The following is a 20,530-nucleotide window of genomic DNA, read 5'->3' as shown; positions in this document are numbered from 1 at the left end:
TACTATAATCACTTAAAATCACTTTATTTTGCCAAGTATGTTAGGCATGAATTACACTGGTGAATGCACGCATATGACATTATGACATACTAGACAGGGATAGTATTAAATATATATATATATATATATTTACCCTACCTGAGATGAAATGTTTTTGCAACATATGGAACATCCTTCCATCCCTTCAGTCACCCTGAAATTTACGCTCTCAAAAAAGAAAAAAAGGCCAAAAAAGATACTACACTAGATTCAACCAGAAAGGGGCGGTAGATCTCCTTTTAAGGCTCGACGGCCTTTACTGTCATTAAACTGGTCCAACTGAAATAATTTCCAGCTTCTCAAAAATAGATTCTCAGTGTCTAAAAATGAAGCTTTTATAAAAATTAAACAGCGAATATTAACAGTGAATTAACTGAACAGTTCTTATCTTTGGAACTTATTATACTTCCAGTGCACTTCAGTTTTTTTCACACATATTATTTGGTATTAAATATGAACTATTTAATGACAGAACTCTTACAGCACTTAAAAGTATTTGTGTGTCATTGAGTTAAAGACTATTCTAGCCTGATGCTGAAGGGGGCTTACCACTGGAGAAACGGAAACTACCTAAGTGTAGGCATTACACAAGAGGTGTAAATTACAGAAACAGAAAAAAAGATCTGAATGGATCACATTAGGTCCTAGACCACCATAAACAATAAAAGTAAACACCACAGAAATTTCTACAAAACTGACAGTGGGCAGTGCAGGCATCATGGAATCTATTAAGTCAACTGCGGTTTTTTTTTCTTCCCTTTGCACACTTGCATATCCAAATTTACCTGTCAACATCTGTTGGAAAGGATACCACAGTAATATATTTAAACAAAGCATATAAATAGCTAAATAGTGTTAGTACTTTGTTGTCAAAAACAAGCATAGTACTAGTTATGAAGCAGAAATGTATATAAAAAGGTCAGTCTTAAATTATTATGTTATTTTAGTATAGTAAGGATAACTTTAAATAACCAGTCAGTATTTTTAAGCTATTCAATGCCCAAAGTGTTCAAAATATCATCCTAAAATGTCATTACATTGGTGTGGATTACAACGGACACCTTGATATAGTATGCAGAGTAATTCATTCATTCATTCATTCATTCATTCATTCATTCATTCATTGTCTGACTTCTGTGCAAGTGGTGCAGGTATTTCTTAGTTTTGTGCATTGCTGCAATTCTCCATTTGTTCAGTTCAATAGAAATATCTCAGAAATCAAATGTCTTAGTATATAATAAAATCTATGATTATACGACAAATTGCAGACATTTGTACAAAGCAAATCTAGAGAGTCATGACTTATTCACCACCTATTCATTTACAAAAAGTAATTCAGCTAAGTTAGAATCTTTGGAATATAGCCTTTATATTATGCTATTTTCTGAATGTGAAACTTAATCTGGTGGGCACCAAAAATAAATGTTGGTTAAAAATTGTTCACTCATCTACTGCTGATGTGTCAGGTGTTTAGATTAATGGTAGTGTGCTGGCTTTTGCCATACTTAATTTTCCTGTGTTTATCATTATCATTTGCGATTAATCACAGTCTAGAATTTGCAAGCTGAACACAACTGAAATGACAGAAGACGAGAGGTGTTGATGCAGATGAGTCTTCAGAGGTTAGAGTCCTCTGTATTGATTCTGTAGGCTGTCAACCATGATACTGGACGCACTGTCCACTTGATGAATGGCCTGTAAATGCTTGGTGAGAACCCTTGACCTTTAATCAGTCTTTGGCATGTTTAGTCTAAACTATATTAAAATATGGAGATTAGGCTGAGAAATCACTAAGAAATATTAATGAAAAGTGTAAAGATAGGAGTTGAATATCTGAGCAAATACACATCACATCAAGGGTTATTATTAATTTATTAATCTTCAGGGACAGTTCTGAAAGATTTGATAAGGGGTATGAGAATAGTATGTAGGTTCTGAAGTTGTAAAGATGAAAGAACAGAGATGAAAGTCACAAGGATATGTTTAAGAGATTGACTGTACATTCTTTATGTAATTAAAAAAGTAATTAAAAAACCTTTAATTATCTAAATATTTATAGTTTTTGTAATTCACAGTTTTTTCTCAATATAAACCAAATTTGAATTTAAACCCTACAACACTTAAATATTGGGGTATGTCTGTCACTGTTATATAATGTTTGTCTTTTTTAATTTGTATATTCTTTTAAATTGCTTTTAAATTTTTTGCAGGTTTGCAAACAATTTTGTATCCATTATTACTTGAAACAAGATTTCAATCTGTGTTTGCTGTTCTCTGATTCTATTCTATATGATGCCCCATAGGAGAAGCATCAAGACAGTAGATAAATCTGTGTGTAAACTCTCAGAAAAAAGGTACAGTAGAGGTACGTTACTGTCTCTAAAAGTACAAACACTTTAAATATACATTTAAAGTTACAACATTAGTTTTAAAGTCCAGTTGTGTTCCCTAAATGTACATTATATTTTACAGGAGGAATATTTGTAATCTTTCATTAAATAACTGTGTAAAATAAAACACACATTTGACAATTTTTTTGACAGTGTATCATTTTGCTGTAGCACATACAGAATAATGCCTGGTCTTGTTTTGTTGAAATAATCACTTTTAAAACAGTAATATGTATTTCTAAAATCCCATTATACACCTCCACATCAAGGGTACTCTCACACATATGCAAGTCACAAATGTCATGTACTCTACTTCACCCCAGTACCTGCACAGATGTTTCTTTTGCTTATACGTCTTGATGGTTTATTTCATTTTTGGCACTGAGAACTCAGTATGTGTTTTTTTTAAAAAAAAAAAAAAAAAAAAAACCCAAGCTGAAATGTGGACTCATCTGGCCACATCACATTGCCACCAACTTTGGAGCCATCTGAGATATGTTTGGGCCCAAAGAACGTGGCAGCATTCAGAAAATACTTTATATAAAGTTCTGAGGATGTCTTCTCACCCTTTTACACTCCAATCTATTTGCGTGCTCGACATCGGTCTAATATTTTTACAAATCCCATGTGTGTAAATAGGTAAAAAAAAAACAAATACAAAGGTTCTCTTTCCAGTATGCTAGTTATCTCGCTGTGCTCACAGCAGAAAAACTGCATTTTGGAGATTTTTTGACAATGACGATATCTCCAAACATTGAAAAACATAAACAGAGGTGAAGATATTACTCTAATCCTGCTGCATAATTCGTAATATTGACTTATTTTTGCTGTAGATGGAACTGACTAAATTTGTGACAGCAGTAACTGCATGAAAGTAAACACAGAGCAAAATTCCTACAAAATTGGACAACTCAATTAACCTTGGTGTTTCTGTGGTAATTCTAACAGTTAGTAAAAATGTACAGACATCTTAAAATTTAGCCACATACAAACAACATTCATTTTATCCCCCTCAAGCATACTGTTATAGGACACACAGCTGCTTAATGTAAATAAACCAGAGAGAACATCATTGCCACACAATTGTAGACGTTCCCATTAAGTGGAACATTTTCCTCAAGTACTCCAGGGCTTATGTGGCTATATTTATTAAAACAGTATTACAGAATCTTATGAGTGATTGAAGGTCATACAAAAATGTGTACATTTCTGAAATTATATAAACACTTCATGCCTACAAATTACAATTAAGTTGGAAAACTGGTCATTATATACTTCTGGTTAAATATATTTTCAAAATGATTAACAAGTCACGCAATCTAGATTTTATTGCATTTATAAAATCCAAAATTTTCTATAAACGGGGTTCAATATCTAGCCCCAGTAAAAAGCGTCCTTTAAAAAAATTCTCCAAATTTTTCAGTTTTTATTCAGTTATTGTTATTTGTCCTATTGCATACTGTGTTCACAATGTGAAATTATAAACCCAGTGACTCACAGTTTTTTGCAATAGTGGATGCAATGTTCACATCACACAAGAAGCCATTTTATTTGCTAACCAAAATGATAAATGAATATGAACTCAACTTTCAAATCTTGTAAATGTATATTAGCAATTTTAATTAAACCAATTAGAAACTTTGCAATTTCTGTATTATTTTGTTATATACCTGTCATTATGTTGAAGGGGAAAAATACATTATTCATTTAACTTAATTGTGCTCCTTTCTAATTTGAAAAACCAATTCCTAATTACTCATCTGGAAAAATATTAAGATTTTATTTTCCGAAATGTCTCTTGTCTCATGCATAATTTTTTGCACTGAGAAATTAGATTTATTTTAAACTGGGCTATAATTACTTACTTAGTGTAAATAGCTTCCATTTGACGTTAGACTACCACAAGCTTAATGCCTCCTTGCCGTTGTGTGTTTTTTTTTTTTTTTTTTTTTTTTTTTTTTTTTGCAGTTATTCGCTCTTTCTCTCTCTCACTCACTCTCTCTCTCTCTCTCTCTCACTCTCTCTCTCTCTCTCTCTCTCTCTCTCTCTCTCTCTCAAACATGTCTCAGGAATATTCCACTCTGTATTATTCTAGCCAAATGGTCCTATGCCTGCCTGCTCCTGTCTAACCATAGCCTTCACCTCAGTACCAAAAGAAATATTTTTATAATGTTTCCTTTTCGTTTTCCAAATGAAAATTTGTGAAAAATATTGGGATTAGCTAAATTTGCTCTCTGTGCCAGGAACATCCCTTCTTTATTGGCAGTGCAGGCATGTATAACACACACAAACACACACATGCATACATGCATGCACACACACACACACACACACACACACACATACATGCAGGAACGTGCACGTCCTCAAATGTCCTTATGTACATGTTTTCATGTAAGTGTGGGGACACTTTAGCAAACATTCTGATGCTGTAGTAGAGATGGAAATCTCTTGGTAAATTGTTCTTTGTTACTATATTCCAGTATTGTTTTGGAAGTTTGCTTAAGTATTTTTCAAATACTTGCACTTTGAAACACTATACACAGTATAAATTCCAAAAGACAAAAATGCATTCAGGCATTCAAAGAACTAAAGTAGAAGCAGCCAGATTTATTTTTCTTTTGACAGTCAGTCAGAGCTCCAATACATTCCATACTTTTATTGTTAACCCAAACACCAACCAAATCTGTTTACCCAAACACCAAGCCAAAACTGCCAATAAATATGTGTTTTGTTTTTGTTTAAGAAGAAGTACCACTGATTGGCCCACCGCCAAACACACTATGTGCTTACTTATTTCTAAAAGAAGGTACTTTGAGTCCATAATTTCCTTTCACTGCTCTCACACACCAGGGACCAACCCATTTGTGTTACTGTCCTCACGTATTTCTCTTAGTGTGGACACTGTGTATATCTTTATGAAAGATAAAATGTCTCCACCTTTAGAGGAAAACATGATAATTCAGAAATGTTGTGGACTTTTCTCAGATTATATGCATTCACACAAACACACAGCCACATATAAATCCACACTGCTGGTATGTGTTTGTGTGTGTGTGTGTGTGTCTGGTGGGAGGGGGTCAGGCTGCTTTGACACCTCGGGCTCTTTTTATAAAGGCGAATTGATTTTATGGACCTTGGCCTGAATCCTGGTGTAGGATTATAGCTAAGGCTGGGCTGTCTCCTCACGCCGGCTGCTAGGTGGTGCGGGTGTGTGTGTAGTCTGTGTATATACATTAGCATTTATAATGGTAATAACTTAATATTCCATATAAGTAACCAATATTCAAGAAGCTAGCATGGTTAGATTGTTTCCAACAAAAGTGTTTTTTAGATTTATATTCTTAATACAAATGTGATAAAAGATAGATGATTTTTATATAAGCAAATCAATGTTGGAATAGAGGAAAAGGTACTTAATTCAAATATGTAGACTGGTCCAACATAAATAAAAATGAATAAACAGGTTTATATTTCATTTAATTTCATTTGGTAATAAAATTATTTATATAATTTGCAAATGTGGGACAAAAAATATTGGAACTTCAATTTGGAAAGAAAGCAAGATAAAGAAGTGAAGAAGACATAAAGAGTCATTTGTGTTGGGGAGAGTTGACTATTGCAGGGCATGTCAGGACCTGTCTGCTGGTTTGTGTAAATTCATCCTGGGTCAAGAATAGAAAATGGAAGCTGCAGAGAGGGGGCGTTGTATACTGTCCACCAACAAGCTAGCCATTCTTGTCCCATCAGCACAAGGAGAGACAGTGACATAGTGATAGAGGGAGAGAGTGAGAGAGACAAAGAGAGAGAAAGAGAGAGAGTGAGAGAGTTACATTGCGATAAAAAGAGACAGAGCGAGAGAGAGAGAGATAGTAACTACTTAAATACTTTAAAATGATCATTCTTTCAGCTCTATTTTAAAGAGCAATAGTGACATTCTTCCCAGGAATTAATTAATGTTAATGAAAATAGTTATTTATTATACAGTACCGGGCGGCACACTCGCGCAGCAGGTAATGTAGCCGTCACCCAGCTCTAGGGACCTGGAGGTTGTGGGTTCAATCTCGGGTGACTGTGAGGAGTTTGGTGTGTTCTCCCCGAGTCTGCGTGGGTTTCCTCCGAAAGCTTGGCTTTCCTCTCACGGTCCAAAAAGCACACATTGGTAGATGGATTGACTTGGCTGGTAGTGGAAACTTCACACTAGATTCAAGCAGCTTGGATTGTGTGTCTCTCTACTCTTCCTCAAGATGCTGGGACCTTGATTTCCAAATGAAATGCAACATTTACTTTCATCTGAAAAACTTTGGACCACTGAGCAACAGTCCAGTTCACCCTTTTGCAGTTTTTCTCCTTGGCCCATGGAAGTTGCTTCTAGCATTGTCTCCATGTCATGAGTGGCATGACTCAAGGACCTTGACAGTTCTAGCCCATGTCATGGATACGTCTGTTTGTGGTGGCTCTTGAAGCACGACTCCAGCAGCGGTCCACTCCTTGTGAATCTCCCTTTTCCTGACAATCCTTTCAAAACTGCGGTTATCCCTGTTGCTTATGCACTTTTTCCTACCACAGGTTTTCCTTCCACTCAACTTTCCATTAATATGTTTGAATACAGCAAACTGTATTCAGACTGCCTTATGGACATTTGTCAAAACAATCTTTTTAAGGGACCATTTAAAGGCTTAGGAAACCTATGCAGGTGTTGTTTGTGTTTTGTTTATTATTCTAATTTACTGAGATAATTGACTTTTGGGTTTTCATTGGCTGTAAACCATAATCATCAACATAATATAAATAAAAGAATAAACAATAAAAGAAATAAACGCTTGAAACAGATCACTCTGTTTGCTATAAATCTATATTATATATGACTTTTACTGGTAACACTTTAAATTACAGCCTGTTAATTACTGGGTAAGTACAGAGTAAGTACCTGTTAGGTCAGCTGTAAGATAAAAAAAAAATGTAACTAAAGAGTAAGTAAGTAAAGGGTATGATACTAGAAGTATGTGGTTATTACTACATAACCATGTAACTACGTTCAGAATTCATTCTACTTCTCAGCATAACTATAGATTTATTAATTCGTTCATTTAGTCATTTATTGTCTGTAACCGCTTATTCCATTCAGGGTCGCGGTTAATTATAAATTATAAAATTGAATTAAAAGTATGATGGTTTATGCGAGTGACTATTATTGTCATTTTTATGAATAAGGAATGCAGCTACTATTCTGAATTCACTGTACCTCTGAATGTAATTATAGTTCCTTTAAAATAAATTACAGTGACAAACAGAGGACATGGTCAGCTACTTTCATTACAGTCAGTAGCAGATTTTTATGGTACTTTACTCATTAGGTTCAGGACATGTGATTTACCAAAATAATCATCATCACACACTCTCGAGATATTTTACACTGTTTAGCCTATATGTATTGGGGCATTATATGTACATAGCTGACTAATGATGAAATGGGTGTTTCTTTTCTGCTCACATGGGTACAGCAGGGAATATGCATTAGTGTTGTCTTCCACACTTTCCTGGTTCCTCAGCTCAGCAGACTTACCTTCCGGTCATCGTCTTAACACAAGAGGTCCTTGGCATATACCATTCCTTTTAAATGAAGTAAATGTGCACTCTCCAGATTTAATCTTAAGTGTTATGTTAGTACAGCTTTGTACCTTGTACTTTCCTATATCTGACCCTTAAGTATCCTGTAATACAGGGCGTGCGGGCTGTAAATTAAAGTGTAGCTTAGTACCTGGTACTTTCCTGTAACTTACTTTTAGGTACCCTGTAAAACAGAAAGTGCAGGCTGTAAATTAAAGTGTAGCTTATTACATGGTACTTTCCTGTATCTTACCTTTAAGTACTCTGTAATACAGGCAGTGCGGGCTGTAAATTAAAGTGTAGCTTAGTACCTGGTACTTTTCGTGTGTGTTACCCTTAAGTACCCTGTAATACAGGCAGTGCTGGCTATAAATTAAAGTGAAAAATATATGCCCTGTTCACATTTTATAAGAACATTTTGTGAAAAATAGTACAGGCTAACTTTAGAATTGTGGCAAAACTATAGCCTATTTTACGCTAACAGTGTTAGATATACATGATACAAACTATAGCAAGCCATTAAAGAGCTCAAATCACAAGCAAAAATTCAGGCCTTGAAAAACAGGCCTAAACAGTTGCCAGTTGTTCCCAGATTTTTTTATCTTATTTATTTTGAATAAATAAAAAAAATAAGAGGGCGGCACGGTGACGCAGCAGGTAGTGTCACAGTCACACAGCTCCAGGGGCCTGGAGGTTGTGGGTTCGATTCCTGCTCCGGGTGACTGTCTGTGAGGAGTTGGTGTGTTCTCCCCGTGTCCGCGTGGGTTTCCTCCGGGTGCTCCGGTTTCCTCCCACAGTCCAAAAACACACGTTGGTAGGTGGTTTGGTGACTCAAAAGTGTCCAAATGTGTCTGTGTTGCCCTGTGAAGGACTGGCGCCCCCTCCAGGGTGTATTCCCGCCTTGCGCTCAATGATTCCAGGTAGGCTCTGGACCCACCCCATATGTTGAGATCTTGCATGGAACTCCAGAGTGAGGGTGATTAACTGTTAACTTGTATCTCTTCCATTTTTTAATCATGTCACCAACAGTGGACTTAGCAAGCTTCTTACTGATGGTCTTGTTGCCCATTCCAGCTTCATGCAGGTCTACAATCTTGTTCCTGACATCCTTTGACAGCTCTTTGGTCTTGCCCATGGTGGTTGAGAGGTTTGAATGGAAGCGACTGTTGCCTTTGCCGCTCTGAGCTTATCATTAAAAATCTCTATAGCAAAGATGAATATTATAAATGAACCCACTTTCACATTCCCTATCAATGAGTGAGCTATTATAGGACAGTGTACAACTTACAATTATCTAGGTTAGATTTGGTTAGATGCTTCTTTATCATTTTCTTATCATATTACAAAGTTACAATCAAAGGTCAATGCGAAACTTGAATTTCTGTATACAAATCCTTCCTTCTTCACTCATGCTGCAAAACTAACTTTGGTGCACATGACTATGCTTCTGTCATTTGACTACAGTGATACTGTTTGTAAACTGCTGTATAAAAGTACTCTTCAGAAGCTTGATGCTCTGTACCATTCAGCTCTCAGATTTTTTTACAAATGCCCCCTTTAGAACTCATCACTGCTCACTTTACTCTGTGGTTAATGGGTTCTTCTTACAAACTTGTCACAGTTTACACTGGTTCACACTCGTTTACCAAACCCTCATTGGTCAATGACCATCCTACCTGCTAAATTTGATACAGATTAGATGTACAGCAGTGCAAATTAATAGAAATGCAATTACGGAACACGTACATGTATCAGTAATAACATTTAATCTGTAATTCTTAAAAGCCGAGATATGTGTGTTTGTGTGTGTCTTGTATCCCCTTTTTCCTTAAGTAGCTTAACTTGTAAATAAGTAAATAAGTATGTCTTTTTTGACTTGACTTGCTTACTTAAAGATTAAAATAAAAAAGAAAAACTCTCAGCACTGAGAATGGTCCACCAGCCATATCATACCTGCTATTTGATGGTCCTGACCATTGAAGAATGAGGTGAATGGGGGTTAAAGTATGGACTACAGATGGAAACAGAATGGCTGCAGATGGACTAAGGCCTGTAATTGTAGAACTACAAAATGCTCCTGTATAGTCAGTGGAGCTGAGAGAATGAACATTGAGTGTGGAAACAACGTGGTGTTATCTTAATATTATGGCTGATTGTTGCTTAATGAACTAAGATATCATTCTGCTGTTTTACAAATGAATTAAAATTGTTTTTTTTTCTTGATATTTTAAAGCGGTCACGACTGTCCCTGCGTTGCTCTCATTAAAAGCAGGCTACGAGTTCTACTATTATTGCCAGTCTCAAAATAAAATTGCATAAATAAAGAAGCATGTTTGTTTTCCTCTTACAAATGTCAAACTTTAGTGTCAATAATACTTGACTCTTAGGACTGTTAGGATGTCCAGTGAGACAAACCCATGAGTAGTTAAAAAAATGTATTGGTGGTTTCCGTGACTCAAAGAAAGCTTTCATACTCCCAGTGTGGGGCAGAGGGGAAGATCTACCTAGTGGACAGAATTGGAAGTTACGAATTTAAGATGAAAAAATGACACAGAGAGAAAAAGAAAGTCTTTCAGGCTTCTGATGAAAGAAGGACACCACACAACATACTCTACAAACATTTGGCTTTTTCACAAACAAAGGTTTTTACATTCAGAATTTGATCCAATATTGTCAGTGGTATTGTTTTATGCTTATAATCAAGTGGAAAATTGTACACTGATTTGTGTCATAAATTTAACAGATAGAGGCAGACCTTGAAAGGCAGTGACTGGACTGAACCTCATAACCTGAAGGTATCACAGAACCTAATGCCTATTTAAATTGAGTGGAAATCATCTATGACACTGAGTACTGCACCAGTGTTAGAGCAGTAAGCATAGCTCTTGCCTTGGCTGTGAATCAGGCAGGCTGGTTAAGTGATTAATACCAAGCTGCAATCATCCAGACATCACACTGGGCTTCCTTAATCATGAATACTCTTGCAATAATTGTCAGTGAACAGGAAGTACTGTCTAGAAGTCACTGCCATTAAATGATTCAAGTAAATAGTTCCCAGAGACCAAGTCTGGAAACAAACTTTTATTTTGGCAGCTATACATGTTTCAATGTATTTGGTGGTTTACATTTTTCAACATACTCCTTTAGAACAGCACTGTGGCGAGGTAATTTATTGCCAGCAATTTTTTTAGATTCATGTTTGATGAGTGTGCCATGTCAGTGTAATTGTGTAAAATGGAAATAGCTGGTGTCATTGACAAATTAGAAAGTAATGCTGAAACATTATTGCAATAAAAAATTAATAATATTAATAATAATAACAATAATAATAATAAACAAATTATCCACAACTCTTTAAAAAAAACAAAGATGAGTCTCATGCTGTGTAAAATGAATTCTTTGCCCACTGCTTCATTGAGAATCGACCTAATTCAGCTGCCTTTCAACTTCTTGTTGTCCAACCTGACAGTTTTTCATCCGGTGCTCAATATGGCCTCCAAACCGCTTCAGCTGACATGTTAGTTGGGGAGCTGCTGTGGCTTCCCTCTGCCTCAACAACAACATCGCTCTGATTAGGCAGTGAGGGGTGGAGGAGGGCAGAGCCTGTGGAGGCATTGGTGCACGGGGGAAGGATACGTGGTGGTGAACGTTCTCCACCACCCCCCGGCATCATGGAGAACTGGTAGGATCCTGATGTGGTGCTGTAGTATAGGTGATAGGGTGAGGAACTAGCCTGGAAGGGTCCACCTTGGCCCTGGGAGGAGCTGGCAGGATAGGGTGGTGGAAGGTAAGTGTGATAGCGACCAGTGGGGGCAGTCATGGCAGACATGCCGATGCCGATGGCATTGGTGACAGGGGTTGGGGTGTAGGTGAAGGCTCCGGTGGGGTAGGGAACACGGGGGTCAGTGAAGCGGCTGTCAGGGAGAGAGGGGATGGAGGAGAAGGAACGCTCTAGACCCACACGAGGGTCAGTGAATGCTGTCAGGTCTGGACCTGCAATTAAGAAATGTTTTTGTTCAGTCAGAAAACTGATTAATTAAAAAAATTAATTTTTATAGTTATCATTTGATTTGAAAAGCATCCTTTGGAAAAACTCCTACAGAATTACAGGTTTTCACAAATGCATGCATGTTTGCAGTCACATATTAATCACAGTATTCATGCATATCCAATCAAAAACATTTGTGGAATTTTTGTGGAATCATTTGAACAGCTGTCCTTCATATTGTGTAAAAAACATGATGAATGGACCAAAAGAAATTCACCAGAATTACCTGGAATAAAATCTTTTTACATTGACATCCATCTAAATATAAGGAGGTTTTTTTTTCAAGACTCACTTGCAAACATCCACATCTGCAAAATGCTAAAATGCTAAACCACTAAAAAGGTATAATAGGTCAAATATTATGGGTATTCATAGGTATTATATTCACCATTGCTTCTATAGAAGTCTCCACTCTAGGAGACTACAGATATAAAAACACTATAAAAACAGTCCTGCTGCTTCACTGCTCACTGCTTGGAGGGTTTTATACCCCTCTAGCCATTTGGAATGATGAGTTAAGACTCCCCATTTCATTTCATGCTTTTCTATAGTGATTATAAAAGCTGTGTGTACATATCTGAACATTTATTTTCTTCTGCATATATGAAAACAGTTGAATAGATTGTACCCATGAAGAGTGGGTTCGCTTGAACTTCTATGTATCTGATCATTATATACAAACTTTTACAATAAAAACAAGCAGGGTCTGTTCAGTTACCTATTGATTATGCCTCAATAATATATCAGTTTCATATGTAATATGAAAACAAGCTGCTTTAGAGCTTACAGTGTATGGGATTGCGGCTGGGGGAGATGGGTGTTGCTGGGTGAACAGCTGGAGCAGAAATAGGGCCCAGGTAAGGGTAGGACTGTTCATAAGACCAGGATGGAGATGTCTGCATTTGTCTGGAATCTGAATGACAAGGAGATTAAGAAAATATCAGGACAGAATTGTTTTTAGTCATTTGGGAAATGAGCATACAATTTGGTGAAGTTTTCAAGTGGAATTTTAGTGTATTCTTGTTTATTACAAGACTTCAGCTGCTCAAAATCAGTGGATCAACATTGTATTGCCCTGCATTACATTGTCTTGCTGAAATAACCATAGACTTCCTGAAATCCCAATATTCACCTCAATTAAAGAGTACCTTCTTCTCACATATTCAAGTCATCCATGCCAAGGGCACTGATGTACCCCATGCCATGACAGATGTTTCAACTTTCACTTTTATTAGTGATAAGAGTCTTTCTCTTTTGTTTTGACACAGAGATTTTGATGTCTCTCATAAAGATATAGCTCATCTGAACATAGCACTGGTTTCTTTAAACCATCTGCAATCCGCTTGGGCCTAGAGATTTCGGCCACATTCCTGCATGGAAATAGTGAATGGTTTTCTACTTGCAAAATTGAGTTTCAGGTTTCATTTCTTGAAGCAGTGACAGACTACTCTAAGTGACAATGGTTTTCTGAAGGGTTCTCAGGCCCATGCAGCTATATTTATCACAGTAGCATGACAGATGCCTAGGCATGCTATCTGAGGGTTTGCTATTCACACAAACTTAGCAGTGGTTTCCAGCCTTGCCTTACATAACCTGAGATGTCCCTTGATACCTGAATTTTCACATTATTATATGTGAAATCCCTAAATCCTTTGCAATGAATGCCTTGGGTGCATGTTCTTTTTTGATTCATTTTTATATTACACCTACATTTAATGAAATGTTTCAACTTTGCATAACTTAAATATTTTATATATATTTTAACTGCTATTTTGTCACAGTGCCCCATTTTCTGGCTTGTTTTGGAATGATATTAAATTCAAAATAGTTTAAAAAGTTTGTTTAAAGTAACAAAACCATACAATTAATTTGTTTGGTGAAAACAATTGAAATCTTTTCTTTGTACGCTTGTCCATTAAACAAAAATCAATATTTAATATTTAAATTAATTTATTGTAATGCATTTAGTACATTACACAATGTCCCATTTTTTGAGTTTTGATTTATATATTTGAATATACATATACAATATGGTTAGTTCAAAATAATAGTGAAAAACCTTCTTAACATAGGTTAATGTAAATAAAAAAAAGGATAATATTTATTAGTCCCTTCTTCAAAACATTGTTAAAAAAAATGTTAAAAAAAGGAAAAAGAACAACTAAATTATAGAAGATTTTAATGATTTCTATTAACAATGATGATATAAAGATTTGTACTCTAATTGCCTAGCAACAGTTCTTTGGCCAATGCTGAATTAGCAGGTGGAGACATGGCCCCCAACTCTATGATTCAGCAACAGGTCACTCAGTTACTGAGGAACATATAAAAAAACATATCATAAATCATTTGAAACTGATCAGCTATCTCTGATATGCTTTGTACTTTGATCCTACAACAACATCAAGGGCAAGAATAAAATCAATAAAAAGTGGCCAAAACGAGCAGAAGGACATATTAACTGAGCATGAAGTCTGGAACTTTTTGCTCTTCTTTCTCTCTTCATCTGTCTCTCTCATTTCCCTGTCCCTCTACTGCTTCACTATGTGTTTTTCTCCCTACCTACCCTCTTTTGACAATGCTTCTTCACTCTTTCCTTTTTTCACTTTCTTTCATTCCCTTTCCCCTTTCACCATTCTTCTATCATTACTTCCCTCATTTCTTTCCTGGTCTCTTACTTTTTTACCCTCTTCTCCGTCATTCTCTCTCACTTCTACCTCTTTTCTTTCTCTCTGGCTCCATTGCTCCCTATGGTCTAATAAATGCTTGTTGATAGCCTGCAGACTTCCAGACAGAAGGGGAGGGCGAGCCATCAGAGAGGAAGCAAATTACACAAGGCGGCCAAAAACTTAGTTTGGGCCGTTTCAAGTGGAGCCAGAGTGCGGCCCGCTGCCAAATCAACCCCAAACCCACCCCCCATCCCCCCAAGGCTCCTTTCAGAAGCTCCCCTCTTTCCTGCCGTTCCTCCCCAGGCCCAGCACTTCTGATCTGGGGCAGGAGTCACACATGGCTGGGTGGGCGGCTGGAGGCGGATTCGGGCATCCGGTGCCGATGAAGTCTCATTCACTTTTTTACTGGTCTCCCACACACAAACACACACATGCAACATACTAGATGCAAAAGAAGCTGAGACAGAGAGAAGGCTGGGCGAAAACACGCGCACACACACACACATACTGTCATTTGAAGAATGAAAAGCAAAATGGTGAGTGGGATCGTAGTAGATGTAGGTTGAGCAAAGAGTTGGGAGATATGGCAAAGCGATAACATCATGATACACAATAGGTAAGAATACATTATTTTTGAAAAGAAGCAGACAACAAAATGAAATGGATGCATTCATTTAAGGTAACCAGTAGTAATTATGCTCTCTTTCAAAGTCAGGGTAATTTAAATATAGAAAGTCATACTTAAAGTAATTGCTGACTTAAGTCATGTAAGATTTTTGATGCAATTTAATAAATATACTTATACTACTCACCTAGATTTACTGCATGCACATACACAAACACACACACACACACACACACACACACACACACACACACACACACACACACACACACACACACAGCTGGCATGGAACCTTAACATTACATAGGTTTTTCACACTCATTCATTCATTCATTCATTATCTGTAACTGCTTATCCAATTCAGGGTCGCGGGGGTCCAGAGCCTACCTGGAATCATTGGGCGCAAGGCAGGAATACACCCTGGAGGGGGCGCCAGTCCTTCACAGGGCAACACAGACACACACTCACATTCACTCACACTACAGACACTTTTGAGTCGCCAGTCCACCTACCAACGTGTGTTTTTGGACTGTGGGAGGAAACCGGAGCACCCGGAGGAAACCCACGCGGACACGGGGAGAACACACCAACTCCTCACAGACAGTCACCTGGAGCGGGAATCGAACCAAACCAGTGACTGCGACACTACCTGCTGCGCCACCGTGCCGCCCTTTTTCACACTCTCTTTTCTTTAAACAAAAGATAGCACAATGCATTTTCTTCTCTTCTGATATAAATATTATATCATTTTCCAGCTTTGATTTGTTACAGAATCAATATCCGACCTAGCATTTTCAGCTCAATATTGATGATATTTTAATTAGTGTAATTAGTGTAAATTAGTGTGGCCTTGCTTGCACACACGTTTTCCGTTCTGCCCATAAATTTTCTGTTAAATTTGTGTCAGGGATTTGTTTCACCAGACTAAAGAGAATATCTTTTATATTGTCTTTATTTTATGCTGTGAAGAGGGTAATTGTGAGTTTTAATTACTTCAAATTAAATACACAAACTTATAACTGCAACTTATGACTTTAACTGCATCTTCCACTGAAGATATCCATAAACTGTGTAAGATTTTTTTTAAAAGAGTAAACACACCACTACCATTGATACTTATCAACACACCAAAACATTTTTTGAATGTGCTGCCAAATTTCAAACTCTACTTCCTAAAACTTCAGTCATGCAGTTAAAAACACACTCTTTCACTTTGTTAGTGCAATGCCAACTACATTCCACACACACACACACACACACACACACACAGAGTTCCTTATTTTGGCAGAAATAAGGACACATCAAAGCTTGCTCTCAAAGATCAGAACGCCAATTCACACACACACACACACACACACACACACAAGCAAGCTCATGGCCCCAGCTGCTCCTGATTTTCTATAATATGAAAATAAAAATACAGAGAAACAGGCACGCACAGAGAGCTCTTGAATGACTTAATAACTTAATGGCTCCGTTCCCGCAGCTATTTCTGGTGGCGGGAGCAGAGAGGATAGAGCAGCACGCGGCAGGAAATAGTGTGTTCCACCAGTCTGCACAGACACATACATAAACACACACAACCCAGCACAACTTTGCCACCATCTTTCAGTCTTCCACATCATTCTAATCTCACTTCATCCCTCACTCACTTCTCCATCTGATACTTTTGTCACCTTATTTACCATCTACTTTACTCTCTTTTTTTCTGCTGTCTTTCATGTGATCACACTGTGTGGTTATCAGCACTGTGGAGTGTCACATGAGGAAAATATATGTTAAGCTGTAAATCTGAGCAATAAACTGCTTTATTTTGAAATATAACAACAAAAACAACAACAAAAAAATTATGCTAAAGCTATTTATATACATATACAATTTTCACATTCAAACTAACATTAGGAAAATTGGTATATTTAAGGTGATTCGCTGTAAAAGATCCCTCAGAAAATCAGTAAAGTCTCTAATTTTACCGGTGATGTTAAAACATTTGCTTGTACATAAAATAACTTATTTTGACATTGTCCTTTTCTAGATAAATATCTAGTCAATATTTGATCATATTTACACGTAAGTTAACATATCCTCTACAGGGAACAAATATATTTTTGGCAAATTGTAGTTCAAAATGTCTGCTGATATATTTGCTGATATAAAATAAAACATAAAATTTAAAAACTGTAACATTTATTTATATTTATTTATATCCGTTTATTGTTAGCATTAGTTTTATTTTGAATTGGGGATTTTTACATATGGCTGCTTCCTGTCAGCTGACTCTCACTTCCCTTTTTCCCTGACCTGCTTCCTCCAAGCATACATATGCAATATCTCTTTCTTTTTCTTGTTCACACTCTCTCACAATACACATGTTTAGGCACACACAAACACACACATACACACCTTACTCCTATTTACATTCCCTCAGAGAGGAACAGAAAGTAACAATTTCTCTTAGAGACACGGGCCCTCCTGCTAAACTTGACACGTTAGGAAATGCCCAAAACAATGAACAAAAAAAAAAAGGCAGAAGTGCTATTAGCATGCTAATACAATATTTAGCAGTTCCTTGAGTGAGACAAAATTCCCAGAAAAGAGGAAATGGCTTACATTTTGTGAAAAAAAGATATAAAATCCTAAAGAAGCATTACTCACTTTTCACATTAAGTATCTACACACACTTACTGGACTAAATGTGTTACCAGCATGGTGATGTGGCACACACCACAGATGAGTTTTGTACAGCCACTGTGAAATCATTTATTCTATAAACCTTTAATGAAAACAATATGAGGATGCAGTCTTTTGCACCCAGGAATGTGAATGAAGCATTTCAAGCCAAAACGGATGACAAGTTACTACTTCTTTCAAACATTTAAAGACTCTTGGCAAAGGTATCAAGGACTAAAAGCTTCCACTTTCATCACACTCTAACGTGTACTCTGTGTGTGTTTGTGTGTGTCTGTGTGTGTGTGTGTGTGTGTGTGTTTGTCTCTGTGTGTGTGGTACCAAGTTCAGGCATGCTCACCTAAGTTCCAATCAAAGGTGCCCTTGTTCTTTTCATTTGTTATGTCTGTATATTAGATGGTGTATTGAGAAATGCGTGTCCATACATCCCCTCAGGTCACCCAGCAGGAACAAATTAGGCATCAGACTCACATAGACATATTCCAAAATAGAAAAACAATAAATTATGAAGAATAAACTGGGCCATTTACCCATCTACTTCATTCAAATTCTCATTTTCTTTCTCCTTAACATGTTTTTAAAGAAGTCAGTTTTAAAAAGTGATTTTCTGTGAAGCTAAGTTGCAAGTAAATGTTATGGATTTATTATTTATTTATTTTGAAAATTGGGGAAAATATTACATGTTATTCTCTTATAAGTTATTCTCAAAATATTGTAACACTGTGTCACTATATTTATAGTTGTGAGATATTTGAAAATTAATTATTAATTAATTCATTGTCTGTAAATGCTTATCCAGTTTAGGGTCATGGTGATATTTGAAAATGACTATACTAAATGCTTAACACATATTCAAAACACAATACTCAACATTTGCAAGCTCTACAATCTGTTTGAATGTTTGAAACTGGTGCATTCTGTTTACAAAGCCCCAATGTCTAATTGGTTATAAAAACTGTCTCAGTCCGGTATGCTAGGCTTTCTCTTGCTCTGCTTATGGCAGAGCAAAGGCATCTTGAGGTTTTTAAGACAACAGTCAGAACACCAAACATTGAAAAGCAGGAACCAAGATGAAGATATTATTATCTGTTCCTCCACCATGGGTGGGTAATATTGACTTATTTTTGCTGTTTAGGATTATTTAAGGTGGAATGTCTCCAAATTCAGGACAAACATGTTTGCTATAATTAATTTTGATTTAATTTTTTAAAATGTTGGTAACTCACCAGGAATCTGACTGTGTGGGGGACTGCTGAAAGGTGGTGTGTTGAGGGTGGCCCGAGGGTTTGGAGCAGCACCCTGATGGGGACTACACCTCATGGCACTCCGTCTCAGCTGCTCTGAGAAGGCCAATGCTCCAGGCTTTACAGCTTCTTCTAACTTTTGTCTGTGGCCTACACACACACACAAATAAAAAAAAACACTTGATTACACTACCGTTCAAAACTTTTGAACAATAATTCAAAATCAATTATAATTCAGATGAATGTAAAAATTTACTATAACCATGTTACCAAAAATGCTGGGATACTTTGTAAAATGCAAATAACAAGAATAATTAACAATCACTTGTTAATTCACATAAATATTGATTTAAATAAAAGAAGTGTAAAAAAATATTCACAGTGCTTTCACTGATCAACTTGATTGTTTTTTGTTAATATAAACCAATTTGTAATTTGATGCCTATAAAATATGGGACAAATATATGGTTATCATTGTTTCACACTACCTTTCCTTTTAATTAAATTTTCTAATGGTTTGAGAACTGAGAATGACAAATTATTGCTTGTGGAATTATTTCCCTTTATTGTTTTTTTGGTCATTTGTGTTTTTCTGATCAATGCAGACAGATCTGCAGGCAGGCCAGTCAAGCGCGCACACACCCTGTGTCTACAAAATCATGTTGTTGTAGTACATGAAGGATGAGGCTTGGCATATTTTGTTGAAGTAACCATGGACTTCCCAGCAAAAGACATTACAATGATGGCAGCATATGTCTCTCAAACATCACAATAAACACCTCCAAATGAATGGTGTCTTCTTACAAATTGCCCATACACTGGGCACAAAGTAACAGATATTAATAGATATTTGCTTTTGTACTATTACCTAAGTATAGAGTACTTTAATCTAATTATTTTACTTAAATATGGTTCCATGGGCAGCATGGTGGTGCAGCAGGTAGTGTCACAATCAAACAGCTCCAGGGGCCTGGAGGTTATGGGTTCAAGTCCCACACCAGGTGACAGTTTAGTGTTCTCACTGTGTCCGCGTGGGTTTCCTCTGGGTGCTCTGTTTTCCTCCCATGGTCCAAAAACACTTGTAGGCAGGTGGATTGGCGACTCAAAAGTGTCCATAGTTGTGAGTGAATGTGTGAGTTTGTGTTGCCCTGTGAAGGACTGGCGCCCCCTCCAGGGTGTGTTCCTGCATTGCGCCCAATGATTCTGGAAAGGCTCTA

General features: G+C 36.8%; 1 protein-coding gene across 2 annotated transcripts in view; it reads right to left on the bottom strand.

Moving 5' to 3' along the window:
* Positions 1-10,564: 10,564 nt before the first annotated feature.
* runx1 (RUNX family transcription factor 1) overlaps positions 10,565-20,530 on the bottom strand; it is a 70,239-nt gene continuing 60,273 nt past the window's right edge. For both annotated transcript variants that reach the window (XM_066657385.1, XM_066657394.1), the window contains 3 exons: positions 19,296-19,463; positions 12,875-13,000; positions 10,565-12,032 (listed from right to left, as the gene is read on the bottom strand). In XM_066657385.1, the coding sequence (XP_066513482.1) occupies positions 11,524-12,032; positions 12,875-13,000; positions 19,296-19,463 (803 nt within the window). In that variant the 3' untranslated portion in view covers positions 10,565-11,523. The remainder of the gene's footprint in view (positions 12,033-12,874; positions 13,001-19,295; positions 19,464-20,530) is intronic.

This window comes from Hoplias malabaricus, chromosome 2, assembly GCF_029633855.1.
Source record: "Hoplias malabaricus isolate fHopMal1 chromosome 2, fHopMal1.hap1, whole genome shotgun sequence".
Taxonomy (NCBI): domain Eukaryota; kingdom Metazoa; phylum Chordata; class Actinopteri; order Characiformes; family Erythrinidae; genus Hoplias; species Hoplias malabaricus.
Note: the sequence above shows the minus strand (reverse complement) of the source record. Positions and strands in the feature narration are given on the sequence as shown.